This window comes from Rhineura floridana, chromosome 5, assembly GCF_030035675.1.
Source record: "Rhineura floridana isolate rRhiFlo1 chromosome 5, rRhiFlo1.hap2, whole genome shotgun sequence".
Taxonomy (NCBI): Eukaryota; Metazoa; Chordata; class Lepidosauria; order Squamata; family Rhineuridae; genus Rhineura; species Rhineura floridana.
Window position 1 is genome coordinate 180,216,318 of NC_084484.1, and position 15,479 is coordinate 180,231,796.

At 43.0% G+C, this 15,479-nt stretch overlaps 1 protein-coding gene across 1 annotated transcript in view; it reads right to left on the minus strand.

The window, feature by feature from the left end:
- MYO7A (myosin VIIA) overlaps positions 1–15,479 on the minus strand; it is a 158,961-nt gene that overhangs the window by 99,704 nt on the left and 43,778 nt on the right. Inside the window, exons 4-8 of the mRNA XM_061629024.1 lie at positions 11,946–12,130; positions 10,921–11,042; positions 6,765–6,907; positions 3,646–3,759; positions 2,653–2,806 (exon numbers count right to left, since the gene is read on the minus strand). Coding sequence (XP_061485008.1) covers positions 2,653–2,806; positions 3,646–3,759; positions 6,765–6,907; positions 10,921–11,042; positions 11,946–12,130 — 718 coding nt within the window. The remainder of the gene's footprint in view (positions 1–2,652; positions 2,807–3,645; positions 3,760–6,764; positions 6,908–10,920; positions 11,043–11,945; positions 12,131–15,479) is intronic.

Genomic DNA, 15,479 nt, shown 5'->3' on the forward strand with positions numbered 1-15,479 from the left:
ATATGATTGCTAGCAATCATAAAACATTATTAAAAACCACCATGTATGGCAATAAAATATCCTTAATACATTCTTTGCTTTCAGATCTTGTACTAGATCTTTCCCAAAGTGTGTATTTTTGGTAGCTGGATGTTCCAGAGCTCCTCAGGCGTTTTTAGATCTTGTAAATAATAAATATGACCTACACCATATATTGTACAGATGTGTATCTTGCTCAGTCTTTTAATTTGAACTGATATACTGAATATCAGGACTGAAAGTCAGGAAAAATGTCCTAACTGTTAGGACAATGGAACCAATGACCTAGGGAGGTGGTGGGCTCTCTGACATTGGAGGCCTTCAAGAGGCAGCTGGCCAGCCATCTGTCGGGAATGCTTTGATTTGGATCCCTGCATTGAGCAGGGGGTTGGACTTGATGGCCTTATAGGCCCCTTCCAACTCTACTATTCTATGATTCTATGAATAAAAATCCTTGATGATACAGGTCTCTCAAATTCAATAGAATTACTTATTTTATTAGCCATCTCAGGAGGAGCTCAGGAACATCCAGCTACCAAACAAGTACACACTGAAGAAGACCTTTACAGGCTGAAACATGTCTGGGAAAGATCTAGTACAAGATTTGAATGCAAGGAATGTATTGAAGATATTTTATTATGGTTTTCAATAATGTGTTATGATTGCTAGTTTTTTTAATAATAAAATTATATTTAATATTTTAGATGTACTAATAGATACATTACCTAACCCATTTGAGTTTTTAGGTTGGGTTTCTATTCTTTTTGGCTGAAGTCAGCCTCTGGAAGATTTCCCATAAAGGAATGTGGCCCTTGGGCTGAAAATGTTTTCCTATCCATGCATTTCACTATGTCAGATCCCCAGAGAGGGAAAAGTGCTGTGCATGCCAAGGTGCTTCCAGCCTTCAACTCACTCTCTACTCTCTGTTCCCAAAACAGCTTCTTTTGCTACTTCACACGAACTCAGGTGTGGATGGGGCACTTTTTTTCTGTAGAGGGCTACATACCCTTGCAGGATAATCTGTTGGGGGCCTCATGGCAGTGATGGGCAGGGCTAAAGTTGGTGGTGCGTGGGACCAGAGCCAAAAATGGGTGGGGCTGCTTCTTTCCCTTCCGTACCTAACCACAAAATCCAAATTTTCCATATTCGGTTGGTGGTCTCAAGATCCATACATGTCCTGTTTGTGTAAGTCAGATTATTGTGAAAACCCAATTATCAAGCATTCATACGTGTGGGCTTTTTTTTTGTCTAAATTGTTTTAGGATTGGCCACTCCCTTATATATATATGTATATGTACTGACTTGAAGTCGATTCTGACTTATGGCGACCCTATGAATAGGGTTTTCATGAGGCTGAGGGGCAGTGACTGGCCCAAGGTCACCCAGTGAGCTTCATGGCTGTGTGGGGATTCGAACCACTGGCTCTCTTGGCCACTCCCTTAAGTCCACCCCTTTTCAGTGACTGGTCCATAACAGTCGTTTGCTTTTCGCACGCTTTTTCAGAACAGCGCAGAAATGTTTACCTTTTTTTTTAATTCCCACACACGCACAGGTTTGTGGATGTGCTATTGGGTGGGAAAGAGACAAGGGGATTGGCATATGACGGAGGAACGCCCATGGACGGCCTATTGCAGGATCTGCCACATTGCATCTGAGCTCACAGAAGTTAATGTGATTGATTATCGGTTCAGGAAAGCATATCGGTTTTTCGGTGGTGCGGATTTGTGAACGCGAAAATCCGTACTAGCTTGCAACGTCATATGGACGACAGTAAATTAATGAGGACACAAAGCTATAACTGTGCAGATTATACAGTCATACAGACGGGACCGCTGTCTCTCTCTTTCTGCTCCCCCACTTCACTCTCCACCTCCTCCTCTCTCTCTTTTCCTGCTACTCAGGCAGAGCAAAGGGACAGATCACTCTTGTCTAAGATCTGAATGAACTGCTTGCAGAGAGCTTCCCCTCCCCTGACATACACACGCCTTCCATCATCCCAGCTCCCAACATGCCTACCCCTTCCTTAACCTCATTCCCAGAATTGTTCAACAATCTATCCCTCTTCCCAGAGAATTCTGGGAATTGTAGCTCTATGAGGGGAACGGGGGTCTCCTAACAACCCTCCCCACCCTTAACAAACTACAATTCCCAGGATTCTTTGGGGGAAGCCATGACGTTTTATAGAGGTGTAATATTGCTTTAAAGGTAAGGAGCTAATGTGGCATCTCTCCAGCAAAATCTGATTTATCACTGTTATCCAACCAAAAAGTCGTCCTCTACAGGAATACCTTGCATTAACGTACTCAGTGGGACCAGAACGAGTACGTAAACCGAAAATGTCCTTAAAGTGAAGCACTACCTTTTAAAACTTTTTTTACCTCTCCTTCATGCGGAGCCTCAAAGCCCTGCGCTAAAGCCTCTGCTGCTGAGCTGCCGCGTCTGTCAGCTGATCACTCCTCCCAGTTGATTCGCGGTGGCGCAATCACGTCTATTTCCACCCCCATACACCGTTAAGTGTCCATAAGTGTGAAGCAAGCGTACATAAACAGGGGCATGGTGGAGTATGGAGTATGTCCGTAAAAGCAAGTGAATGTCCATATAGCGGGGTATTCCTGTATTTCCTGGGCATATTACCTTCATACTGCAAGTTCCCCATATGCAAGATGGCTGCCAGAAGCTTGGAGATCTCCCAGTTTTCAGTGTCGGTGAACATGAGGACTTTCATCGCTGCTCGGATGTTTGAGTACTCTTTGCTGTCATCACGGCCATCACAGGTAATGCAGTTACCCTAAGGAGAACCACACCGCACACAGTCCATCAGCAGAGAGTGCAAGGAGCAGAAGCCAGCCATTTAAATGATTGCTTTAGATTGCTTCTAAAGGTTTTTATGTTGCTGTACACCTTAGATCAGCCTTTCCCAACCATTGTGCCTCCAGATGTTGTTGGACCACAACTCCCATCTTTCCTGACCATTGGCAATGCTGGCTGAGGCTGATGGGAGTTGTGGTCCAACAACATCTGGAGGCACACTGGTTGGGAAAGGCTGCCTTAGATAAATAAATTATGGATTAAAAGGCCTGGGAGAATAAAAAGGTCTTCACCTAGTGCTGAAAGGTTCGTAACTTGGGTGCCAGACAAGCCCCTCTGGGGAGGGCACTTCATAAACAGGGAGCCACCACAGACCTGAATTTTAAGGTCTGTTTTTATGATGCTTTAAAGTTCTTTTTAGTGCTTTTGTTTGCCACCCTGGGCTCCTGCCGGGAGGAAGGGAGGGATATAAATCAAATAATAAATAAATAAAATTAATAAAATAAAAGGTTGAAAAGACTGTAAAGCATGCAGGAAAATCCCCTGCATGTAGAGAACTAGCATGGCATGCCAGATAGAAGCATTTTAGCCTAGCCTTCTCCCTGACATGCTAGTTTTCTAAGCACAGAGATTTTTATCAGTGTGGAGAAACATTCCATACATGAGCCTCCACCCACAGTCTGAAAAGTTACAGTCCACAAGCATCGACTTCAGTGAAAACTAGGCCTCAAACACCCATGGAATTCCACAGCCCTTAATTTTCTTGACACGGACCCTCCCCTCCTCCTTCCCTTAAAAACTATGCAGCATTGCCCTCACCATTGAGAGGTAGTTATAGTCGGCCGCTTTCCTAAGCCCCAGCAGCTTCTTCTGTTCTGGGGTCATTCCTTTCAGCATGCAGTAAAAGATGTGGTAATTCCTCTCATCCTGGGCCTGAAGGAGAAGTAGAGGGAGAGGTAAAGCTCTTTGGGGAGAGAGCTGTAACTCAGTGACAGGACATCTGCTTTGCATGCAGAAGGTCCCAGATTCAGCGAGGAGCCACTGCTAGTCAGAGTGGACAATACTGAGCTAGATTCAGGGGTCCCAGGTTGTCCAGGGTCTCGGGGAGTCTTAGACCCCTTACTTTTTTGGGAGCCAGGTCCCAGTAGGGTCCCTTTGTTTTCAGCGTCTCATGTGCCAATCAGCTTGAAAGGGGAGCCACTGAGAAGAGTCCCAATGGGTGTCCGCTGCACGCAAGCCTTTTATTAGTTCCTGCTTCAAAAAGCCAAGACAAGTTGTAGAGTGAGAATTCCGTTACTGCAGAAGAAGAGACTGTGAATCCTGATGACAGCATCCCATCTACAGCATCAAGTGGTTTGGTAGCAGTAGGAGATAAATGTGTAGACATTGAATTCAGTCATTCAAGCAATATCTCTGACATTGAAAAAGGACAGTCAAATGGTGACATTAATAGAGAAGCAGAAAGCAGTATTCAAGCCTAGCCAGATTATTCTATAATTTTAGAAGGCTGTATAATCTTAGAAGGGGGCATGACTGTGAGGGGGCATGGTTGTGACTATCATGAAGGGACTCTGCACTTCTGAATTTGCCACTCTGCTACTGAAATGGATCAATGGTGTGACTCAGTATACGGCAACTTCCTATCTTCCTAAGGCCACGTCTGCATTACGTTCCAAGTCAGATCTGATTTATCTTCACAACAACCTTGTGAGCACACCTAACACCAAACTCAGCAGAGTGCTGCAGATGGGCTCCTGCCCAGTGCCTGCCACCCACGGTACTTGGGCCATCAGAGCACCTGCATGATGCAATGTGATAGCGGCTGCTTGCTGTTGCCAGCTGCTCCCTCTTCCCTCCTTCAGTGGCAGTGCTCAATATGGGTAGGGGGTTACCATTTGGCTCAACACCACATGGTAGGCAGGAAGCTGCCATGTTATTTATTTCATTTTGTTTTATTTAACAGAATTTGTATACTTCTTAACTGCAAAAGCCTCCAACGTAAAATAGAAAATAATAGATTAATATTATCGATAGGAGACAGAATTTAAAAACAAGTAGACCTAATACAAATCAAAATATACATAAAGCGAGCTGTTACAAATATACATTATAACAAGCACGGGGAACCTGAGATCTTCCAGATGTTGCTTGACTACAACTCCCCTGACCGCTGGTCATGCTGGCTGGGCCAATGATCAGGGATGATGGGAATTGTAAAAAGAATCTGCACACCTGTATTTGCTTATTCTGCGTATTTTACTCTGTTTTTGCTAATCGTATAGAGCAGGATAAGGTGAAGCAGTTACAGCCCTTGACCACTGGAAATCTGATTGAATTCTCTTTGGGCTTCTAAGGTTTCACTAGTCATTGCCCACACATTCAAGCTAATTTTCTTTTACTTGTAAGAGCTAGAAACGTATTTAATAGAAAACTAAATAACCAATTAATCAACTAAAATGTATTTATATCACCTACATGTGTTTTTATAGACCATGCATTTATAAAGCCCAAGGTTTTTTTTAAAAAAATGTATAAATGAAAACTCAGGATACTAAATTCATACCACTCAGTGGCATGGTAAATGAGGGTTGTGGAGATCCTCTCTCAACCCACATTCTCAATAAAAACGTTTTGATTGTGTAACTCTAGGGCAGCCAATAGGGCACGTGTGGGGCATTCTCATAGCTGAGTGCGCTTCTCAGTGTGGATACTGTTGAACTCCAACTCCCAGCAGCCCTCATGGCCAGTGATCAGGGCTGATGGGAGTTGTACTCCAACATGTGCGGAACACCACATTGCCTTCTCCTGATAGAACAGGAATCACAGCCATGTACATTAGGGCATATAGGTCTGCCAATGTCTTGAAACCTAAATGGATCCTTCGATAGGATAACTCTGAATATCAGCTGCCGGGGATGACTAGGAGGTTGCTATCATTCTTCCTGAGCGCTCTGAGAGGCATCTGTCCATCTCCTAGAAACATAGAATAGTGGAAGGGGCCTGTAAGGCCATCAAGTCCAACCCCCTTTTGGACCAGATGGATTTTTGGTCTCATCTACCAAGGCCTACCAAGGATCTTGTTTTATTACAAGCCCTTAAAGCATCATCACCATTATCATTCCTGCTATTTCTGATGCTCAGGTGTGAGTGCCGTAGTTGACCACTCACACATAAAAGGAGATTTCAAGAGATAACCAAATGCTTGAAAAAGTACAAAAGTGCATGAAATCTCTAGGGGGGAAAAGAAGATACCCTAAGGGGTCTAAAATCTTTCAAAACAGCCCAATGGGGACTGAGCATGGTCAGTGGCCAATGAATGCAGACTGGCTATTGGAAGAGCACATGGAAAACCAGGAGGAATGGGATGGAATATTGTGAAGGAGGGCATGGATGGCTGAGGAAATCAGTGAAACACTCTACACTGCAACACTTTGTTGCAAGTCTCACTTTCCCCAAATCCCATTTTCCAAACTGCACGCTACAGACAATTGCACATAACTCTGCTCCAAAGTGTGTGTGTTTTAATGAAAATCAGCTGTAGGAGATTGGGTCGGGGGACTCTCGGAGCTCAGTATGCCTCCCAGTGTAGACAGCGTTCAGCCGAAACATGCAGGTGCAACGCTGGCCCTGAGCATCCTTGCCGGCAGCAGCAGCAGCAGCAGCATGAGAGCCCATCAGATTTGAAAGTCCCAATCATGTCTCCCCTAAATCTCCTTTTCTCCAGGCTAAACATACCCATCTCTTTGAACTTGGTTCCCAGATGCGATCAACATCACCTTGCATTACTCTCCATTAAGCAAAAGAGCTGCCTGGGCCTCCCAGTAGGTAAATGCTATGGATTCCATCCTAAACCAGATGCGGCTTTAGAAGAGTGAACCGTGAGTCACACATGCAGAGGGCAAGCATCTAAATCGGTGCCACCCGAAGACCCTCCTCACCTGTCGGCAAACGCGAGACTTTTCCAGCAGGTACTGCTCAATCTTCGCTCCCTCGATAGCACCCCGCTTATTGAAATGGATGTCAATGTATTTACCAAATCGGCTGGAGTTGTCATTGCGAATCGTCTTTGCGTTCCCAAAAGCTACGGGCGACAAAAAGAGAAAAAAAGTAAGGTCACCAAGAGTTCTCTCAAACGTTTTCATCAGTGGTTATTGTAGTTGGGCTGTTGCCCAGCTGAAGAAATCTTAATTCAGGGACAGGGAGCCTTTGGCCCTCCAGAGGCTGTTGAACTCCCAACTTCCATCAGCCACAGCCAGCATGGCCAACGGTCAGGGATGATGGCAGACGTAGTTCTACAACTTTTGGAAGGCCACCAGGTTCTGATCTCTGTCTTAGTCAATAAATCGTAAGGTGTCTTTTAAAAAATAAAAATAAAAAATAACACATTAATGTTAAGTTGGAAATGTCGATTGTGATGGTTATTGTTATTTAATTCTTGTAAATTGTGTTTTGCAGATTGTATTGTTTTATTGATGTATTCTTATATTGTATTTTGATATTTGTGTCTTCTGTAAGCCGCCTTGGGGGCCTTGGGCCGAAAGGTGGGTTATAAATAAATAATTAAATATTATTAATAATAACAATAATTATTAATGGGTTATATCTGCATAACTATGCATATCAATAAATAATAATTCTGCAGGGGGAAAACCCCACAGCAAGCACCTGCTAAGAAGAGGAACGTAGGAACCTGCCTTATACTGAGTCAGACTGTTGGTCCATGCAGCTCAATATTGTTTGCACTCACTAGCAGTGGCTCTCCAGGGTTTCAGACAGGGAGTCTCTCCCACCCCGACCTGGGGATGCTCTAACACTGAGCAACAACCTTTTCCCCAAAGGTGTTCCCTCCTGCGTGGGAGTGAATACAGTGCCTCTTCTACTACGCCACTTGAGTGTTTGCAAGTACTTAAAATAAAACATCTTCCATCCTTACAGACCCCCCTGGGTGTTAAGATCGGGGAGCAGGGCTCTCTTGGTAGTTCCACCACCCTCAGACGTGTGGGGGATTTCACCCTGGGAGAAGGGTTTCTTTGTGGCAGCCCCTAAACTGCGCAAGTCCCTCCTCACATAGATGCACCTAGCATCTTCTCTGTACAGTTTTCACCATATGCCAAAGATGCACCTCTTTATCCTGGCCTTTGACAGCTAAGTTTATCATACTTTGGACACCTAATGAGAAGGCATGATTCACTAGAAAAGACAATAATGCTGGGAAAAACAGAAGGGAGTAGAAAAAGAGGAAGGCCAAACAAGAGGGCTACAGACCTGAACTTACAAGATCTGAACAGGGTGGTTCATGACAGATGCTCTTGGAGGTCACCGATTCATAGGGTCACCATAAGTCAAAATCAGCTTGAAGGCACATGACAACAACAACCAATGTTGTAAAAAACATTGAGACCTTATGATGAAGGGCAGGTAAGAATTTTTTTAAAAACTGAACATTTTAAAAAAATAGCTGTCTGATTAATTGGGGCAGATTTTTAATTGGTAAAAATGTTAATCAATTAATCAGCACCACAGCCCTATTTTTTTTTATGATGCCAACAATATCATCCCATCTTTCCTCCACGCAGCCCAAGAAGTTCCTCCAAGGAGAACATGGTCTTCCCCTCTCCATTTTATCCTCACACCAGCCCTTTGAGGTAGGTGAGGCTGAAAGACAGTAACTGGCCCAAGGTCACCCAGGCAGCTTCATGGCTGAGTGGGGATTTGAACCCTGATCTCCCAAGGTTCTGTGAGATTGTGAGAGGGTGGGGGAAAATAATGGATGCCACAAAACAATGGTGGCTTCTGCTTTCAGCCCCCAAATCAAGTGGCAAGCCTGAATGAAAATGGAGCAAGGCAATTAGCCTCATTCAGGAGTTCTTAGAGATGGGCCATCATCAGATTTAATAATGCCAATTCAACTGTCTTCTTGAAGGTTCCACTGTCTCCCTGTAGCATTACAGAGGACCATGTCAGACCATACAGACTTCCCTTCCTTTTCCCCGCACCAAATTCAACAGGCCCATAGCTCTCCCTCTTGACCTTTGGACCCTTGCTGTGACCCGTGCCACTGCAAATTCCTCTTAAACCTTGGCTCGGTCTTCCTGTTCAGAGACACCTGTCATTACAGCACTGCTCCACCAGGAGGAGCTATGCCATGCCTCGCTGAATTGGAAAGTGGGGTACAAAGTAGCTCTCTGGAAAGACGTTTGAAGGGCAGAGAGTGACTGCTTGTAAATGGGGTGCACACACATGTGTGACTCTGACCGGAAGGGCTGGGCTGCCCCCAGATCTGGGAAGCCCTGCCCCCGACTCACTGACAAATGGGCACACACTGGATATAAAAAAATGAGCATACCTTTTGTAATTCTTGGCTAGCCTTTCCCAAGCCAACAGACTCTCATTCTGTAGATGCTGTCGAACTACAACTCCCATCACTCCTTACCATGGGCCAAGCTGGCTGAGGATGATGGCAGGTGTAGCCCAAAACATCCAGAAGGCACTAGGTTGTGGAAAGCTGCTCTTTGTATTTGTTTCCAAACAAATGAAAACTGAACCAAATGGGCCCAGTTTGGCTCCGTTCACCACCCTTATTTGCTCACCCTTATAACCTGACTTCATGGAACACTTGACGATATTCGATCAGGGTCAAATTACAGATCCTGGGTAGCCAATGCAGTGCCCTGTAGTTGTTATGGACTACAACTCCCATCATCCCTGGCCATAGGTGAAGCTTGCTGGCGCTGGTGGGAGTTGGAAGTCCAACAACATCCAGAGGGCACCACATTGGCTAGCCCTGCAATAGATAGCCGGTTGACAACATTTGACTGGTTGATTGACTGGAATCCTAACACTGTTTCAGGGGTAGCCAAAAAGGTGCCCTCCAGACGTTGGGGACTCCCATCTCCCATCAGCCCCAGTCAGCATGGCCAACCGCCAGGGACCATGGGAGCTGCAGACCAACAGCATCCACAAGACATCATGTTGGTGACCCTTGCACTATTTACTATATTTTATATATTTAATACTGATGCGCAACCTATACTCTGGACAAGAGGCTACTGTAAGGACAGAATATGGAGAAATCGATTGGTTCCCAATCAGAAAGGGTGTGAGACAGGGATGTATTTTATCACCCTATTTGTTTAATTTATACATAGAACATATCATACGGAAAGTGGGATTGGACCAAGATGAAGAAGGTGTGAAAATTGGAGGGAGAAATATCAATAATTTAAGATATGCAAAAAACAGTAATGATCTGAAACAAATGCTGATGAAAGTTAAAGAGGAAAGCACAAAAGCAGGACTACAGTTAAAATTCAAAAAACTAAAGTAATGACAACAGAAGGTTTATGTAACTTTAACATTGACAATGAGGACATTGAACTTGTCAATACCTTGGCACAGTCTTTAACCGAAATGGAGACAATAGTCAAGAAATCAGAAGAAGGCTAGGACTGGGGAGGGCAGCTATGAGAGAACTAGAAAAGGTCCTCAAATGCAAAGATGTATCACTGAGCACTAAAGTCAGGATCATTCAGACCATGGTATTCCCAATCTCTATGCATGGATGTGAAAGTTGCACAGTGAAAAAAGTGGATAAGAGAAAAACAACTCATTTAAAATGTGGTGTTGGAGGAGAGCTTTGCGCATACCATGGACTGCAAAAAAGACAAATGGGTGTTAGAACAAATTAAACCAGAACTATCACTAGAAGCTAAAATGATGAAACTGAGGTTATCATACTTTGAACATATAATGAGAAGACATGATTCACTAGAAAAGACAATAATGCTGGGAAAAACAGCAGGGAGTAGAAAAAGAGGAAGGCCAAACAAGAGATGGATCGATTCCACAAAGGAAGCCACAGACCTGAACTTACAGGATCTGAACAGGGTGGCTCATGACAGATGCTCTTGGAGGTCGCTGATTCAAAGGGTCTCCGTAAGTCATAAGCGACTTGAAGGCACATAACAACAACAAAATGTTGGGAGGGCACCCAGATATAAATTCTACCTGGAGGGCTCCATTAACCTCAATCTGTCCCCGTTCATAAGGATCTCGTAAGCCCTTCCCCATCCCACTCTGCCTTTAAGCACTTGCCTTCTAGGATGGGGTTGGCCTCCAGCACTTGCTGCTCAATCCAAGAGTGCTGCCCACTGATCGCAGCCAGGAACTGCAGAATCAGTTTGGTGCTTTCTGTCTTCCCTGCACCCGACTCACCGCTGCAACAACAAACAAAAATGGGCGTAACCGTGCTGCCAGATCTTACCAAGCCGAAGGACAACAAAACTTCACTGCGCCTGTTTCCTCATGGCAATGGTTCTCCAGAATTCCAGCCGCAGGGCTCTCTGCTATGTTACTGGAAGCCTCTTAACTGGCAATGCCAAAGACGGAAACTGTGGGCCCCTTCTGTAACAGAGGAGGAGGCTATAGTTCCAAGGCAAAACATATGATTTGATAGGAAGTGATTCTGTTGCTGGCACCCCCCAGTTAGATTTTCAGCTAGGAATGGGAATGAGACCCTCACCTTGGAGTCAGAGTAGACAGTCCTGGGTAAGGTGGACCAGTGGTCTGACTCCTGATTAGGAATGGAAGGGTCTGTCAGTTTTGGTCCTCTCAGTTGCTCATTTTTGCAATCTTAAAATTCAGTTGTCCACATTTCTGCAGGAATTTGCCATTTTTGTTTTAAATCCTCATTGGAAATGTGTCAGCATTTTAGTGCAAATTTCTCCTAATAAAAATGCTTTTTGTATGCAGTTTTGACTCCTTACACATTTTTGCAAGCAATTTCCCCTAATATAATGCATTTGTGTATGTTATTTTCACTAATATATGCATTTTAACGTGCACTTTAATACATGCATTTTTGTACACATCACTTGACTGGAGAACTGCTTTGCAAAATTCAGAGAAATTAAATTTCAAAAAAGGGCTGCGTTTCAGTTTGCACATTGTTTAAAAAAATTCAAACTGAACAGAAATGAATTTCTCCCCCAGCCCTAGTCCTGGGTAAAGTGGACCAGTGGTGATTCCTGTTACAACCTACAATGGAGCCACAGGTTGCTTCAAAGCAAAGAGAGATGGAGACCTTGAGGGCTATGTACTTGCAAAATTCATCCACTAACCTTATAATGCAACACTGGTCTTTGTTGTTCCTCTGCATGTTGAAGTAGCAGTTGTCCGCAATGGCAAAGATGTGGGGGGGCATCTCCCCAATCTTTTTGTTGGTGTAGAGGCGTATCTGTTCTGGTGAGTAGATCGGAAGTAGCTGATAAGGGTTCACAGCCACCAGTATCGAGCCTGTGTACGTCTGGAGAGAGAAAACACTGGCTCACACACGGGTGGAACAGCTGCACTGGATAGGGACGGACAGATCTGTTAATTTTGGTTTCTCTCCGCTTCCCGTTTTCCCAGTCATAAGTTCTGCGCTCAGCTTTTCTGAATCTGTTTGCAATATTTTTTTAAAATGCCCTCATGAAAATTCACTAACATTTTAATGCATATTTCTTCTAACACATTTATGTCTATGATTTTCCTTAACCTACACTTTTTTCTAAGTCATTTTTCTAACATAATTTTGTATGTTATTATGAATGATAATATCCATTTTTATGCACACTTTCCCTTAAGGTACACATTTTCATGCAAATCTTTGACTAGAGAACTACATTGCAAAATTAAGAGATGTCTGAATCTTGAAAGACCAAACAAGAGATGGATTGATTCCATAAAGGAAGCCACAGACCTGAACTTACAAGATCTGAACAGGGTGGTTCACGACAGATGCTATTGGAAGTCGCTGATTCACAGGGTCGCCATAAGTTGTAATTGACTTGAAGGTACATAACAACAACCACAAAGTTTTGGGAAGTGAACATTGGGTAGGTTTGCTTTAAAACATGAACCAAACTGCATTTCTTCCCCACCTTTAGTGCTGGATCCAAATAAGATTCCAGCAGCATGTTACATCATCATTTAAATTTCTTACTCGTTCTTCATCATAAGGTCCCAGGACAGCTCACAACAATATAAAAACGCAACATTAAAATCAGTTTAAACAGTTTACAATCAAAAGGATAGGGTGATCAGCTACATGTGATTAGGCTCTGCTATCATTTTTTACTTAATGTGTGGCTCAGAAAGTTAATAATACCATAACGTATACATTTTGGAAATATATTTCCACCATAATAGAAAAAGCAAAGGAAACCATTTCTTCTCCAAGTTATATCGGCTAGTATGTCAAGTCTGGCAGTTTCCAAAACTTTAGCTCATCCATTCTTTCATATGTAGAATAGTGACAGGTTTCTAGTGCCTTGCTAAAACTATATTTGGGACCAATATGAGAGTCAATACAAGTAACTTAGCAGGAAGATGGATCCCCTTATCTTTAACAGAGGGATCCAAACAGAGAACGTCTTTGATTTGACAGATCTCATCCAAAATTTCTCTGAACTTCTTTACTAGGACTCCATAAATGGTGGTCTTATTTACAGGCTCTTGCTGTTGAGAATTCTGAAACTCTTCCCAGAGACGACAAGAGGGATTGGATCACAGAGGCCCTAGCTACCTTGGCCCTTGCATTGTTCATATATTATCATATTTTCTCTCCTTAGTGGATAATTTCCCCTGCTGTTCCCACTGAACCTCTGGAAAATTAGCCTCTCAAGGCTAAATAACAGGATGCAGCAAAGAGATTTTACACAGAAGTACAGGAAGAAATTGATCACACACCAAAACAAGATGTGCTGATAATCATGGGGGGTTGGAATGCAAAAGTAGGGAACAGAGAAGAACTAGGAATTGTAGGGAAATGGGGCCTAGGAGACAGAAATGAAGCAGGAGGAAGACTTATTGAATTCTGTGAAGCCAATAATTTGTTTCTTGCGAACACATTTTTTGACCAACTGAAAAGACGACTGTACACGTGGACATCACCAAATGGTCAATACAGGAATCAAATTGATTATATAATTGGTAGCAGAAGATGGAGAAGTTCCATACTTTCTGCAAAAACAAGACCAGGAGCAGACTGCAGTACAGATCATGAACTGGTTGTATCGGAAATCAGAGTAAAGTTAAAGAAGACCAACAAAACAATCATAACGCCAAAATACAATTTAAATAACATCCCAGAAGCATATAAAGATCAAATAAGGAACCGGTTTGAGGCTTTAAACTTAGTTGACAGAAAACCAGAAGAACTATGGAATGAAGTCAGAGACGTTATCAGAGAAGAATGCAAAAAGACAAGAGAGAAAGACCCCAATGGATGACTGAAGAAACTCTTCAAATGGTTCAAGAGAGAAAGAAAGCAAAAGCAAAAGGAGATAGAAACACAGTCAGAACCCTAAATGCAACAATACAGCGACTAGTACATAGGGACAAAGAGAACTATTACAATAGTTACTGTATAGAAATAGAAGAGGACAACAAAAAGGGAAGAACAAGAGCCCTATTCCAAAAGATTAGAGAAATGAAAGGGAAATTTAAACCACGAGTAGGGATGTTGAATTATCAACAGGGGAACACACTGACTGACCAAGATGAAATAAAAGGAAGATGGAAGCAATACACTGAAGAACTCTATAAAAGAGAAGCCAGGATGACAAATTCATTCACGGAGGAACCATATGAAGAACCAGAAATTTTAGAATGTGAGGTGAAAGCTGCTCTTAAAATACTTGGAAGAAACAAATCACCAGGAACAGATGGCATACCAATAGAGTTGCTACAAGCTACTGAGACTGAATCAGTCCAAATTTTGACTAAAATCTGTCAAGAAATATGGAAAACTAAACAATGGCCCACAGACTGGAAGCGTTCAATATACATCCCAATTCCAAAGAAAGGGGATCCCAGGGAATGCAGTAATTATCGAACTATTGCCTTAATATCCCATGCAAGTAAAGTAATGCTCAAGATTCTACAACAAAGGCTCTTGCCATATATGGAGCGAGAAATGCCAGCCGTTCAAGCTGGATTTAGAAAGGGAAGAGGCACCAGAGATCATATCACAAACATACATTGGATAATGGAACGGACCAAGGAATTTCAAAAGAAAATCACCCTGTGCTTTATAGATTACAGCAAAGCCTTTGACTGTGTAGATCATGAAAAACTATGGAATGCTTTAAAAGAAATGGGGGTGCCACAGCATCTGATTGTCCTGATGCGCAACCTATAATAATAATAAACTTTATTTCTACCCCGCCCTTTTTCCAATGAGTGGAAAGGAGTGGCTTACAACTAAAAACAATACCATTAAAATATACAGAGTATATTATTAAAAAAGAATTAAACTATGAGAAAAATTAAAACCATAAAATATAGCTTAAAAACAGCGGACAATTTAAAATAATAAAATCATATAATGTAATCACCAAACCTATGACACTTAATCCTGGTTGTTCTCTATCCCAAATGCCCGTTGAAATAAAACAGTCTTTACTTGTCGCCGGAAAGACAGCAAGGAGGGAGCTGATCGCACCTCACTCGGAAGGGAGTTCCACAGCCTAGGGGCAGCCACCGAAAAGGCCCTATCTTGTGTCTGCGTCATATGTGCTTGCGAAGGTGTGGAGAACACAAGAAGGGTCTCACCTGAAGATCTCAAATCCCGGACAGGTTCATGTAGGGAGATATGATCTGTCAAATAGTCT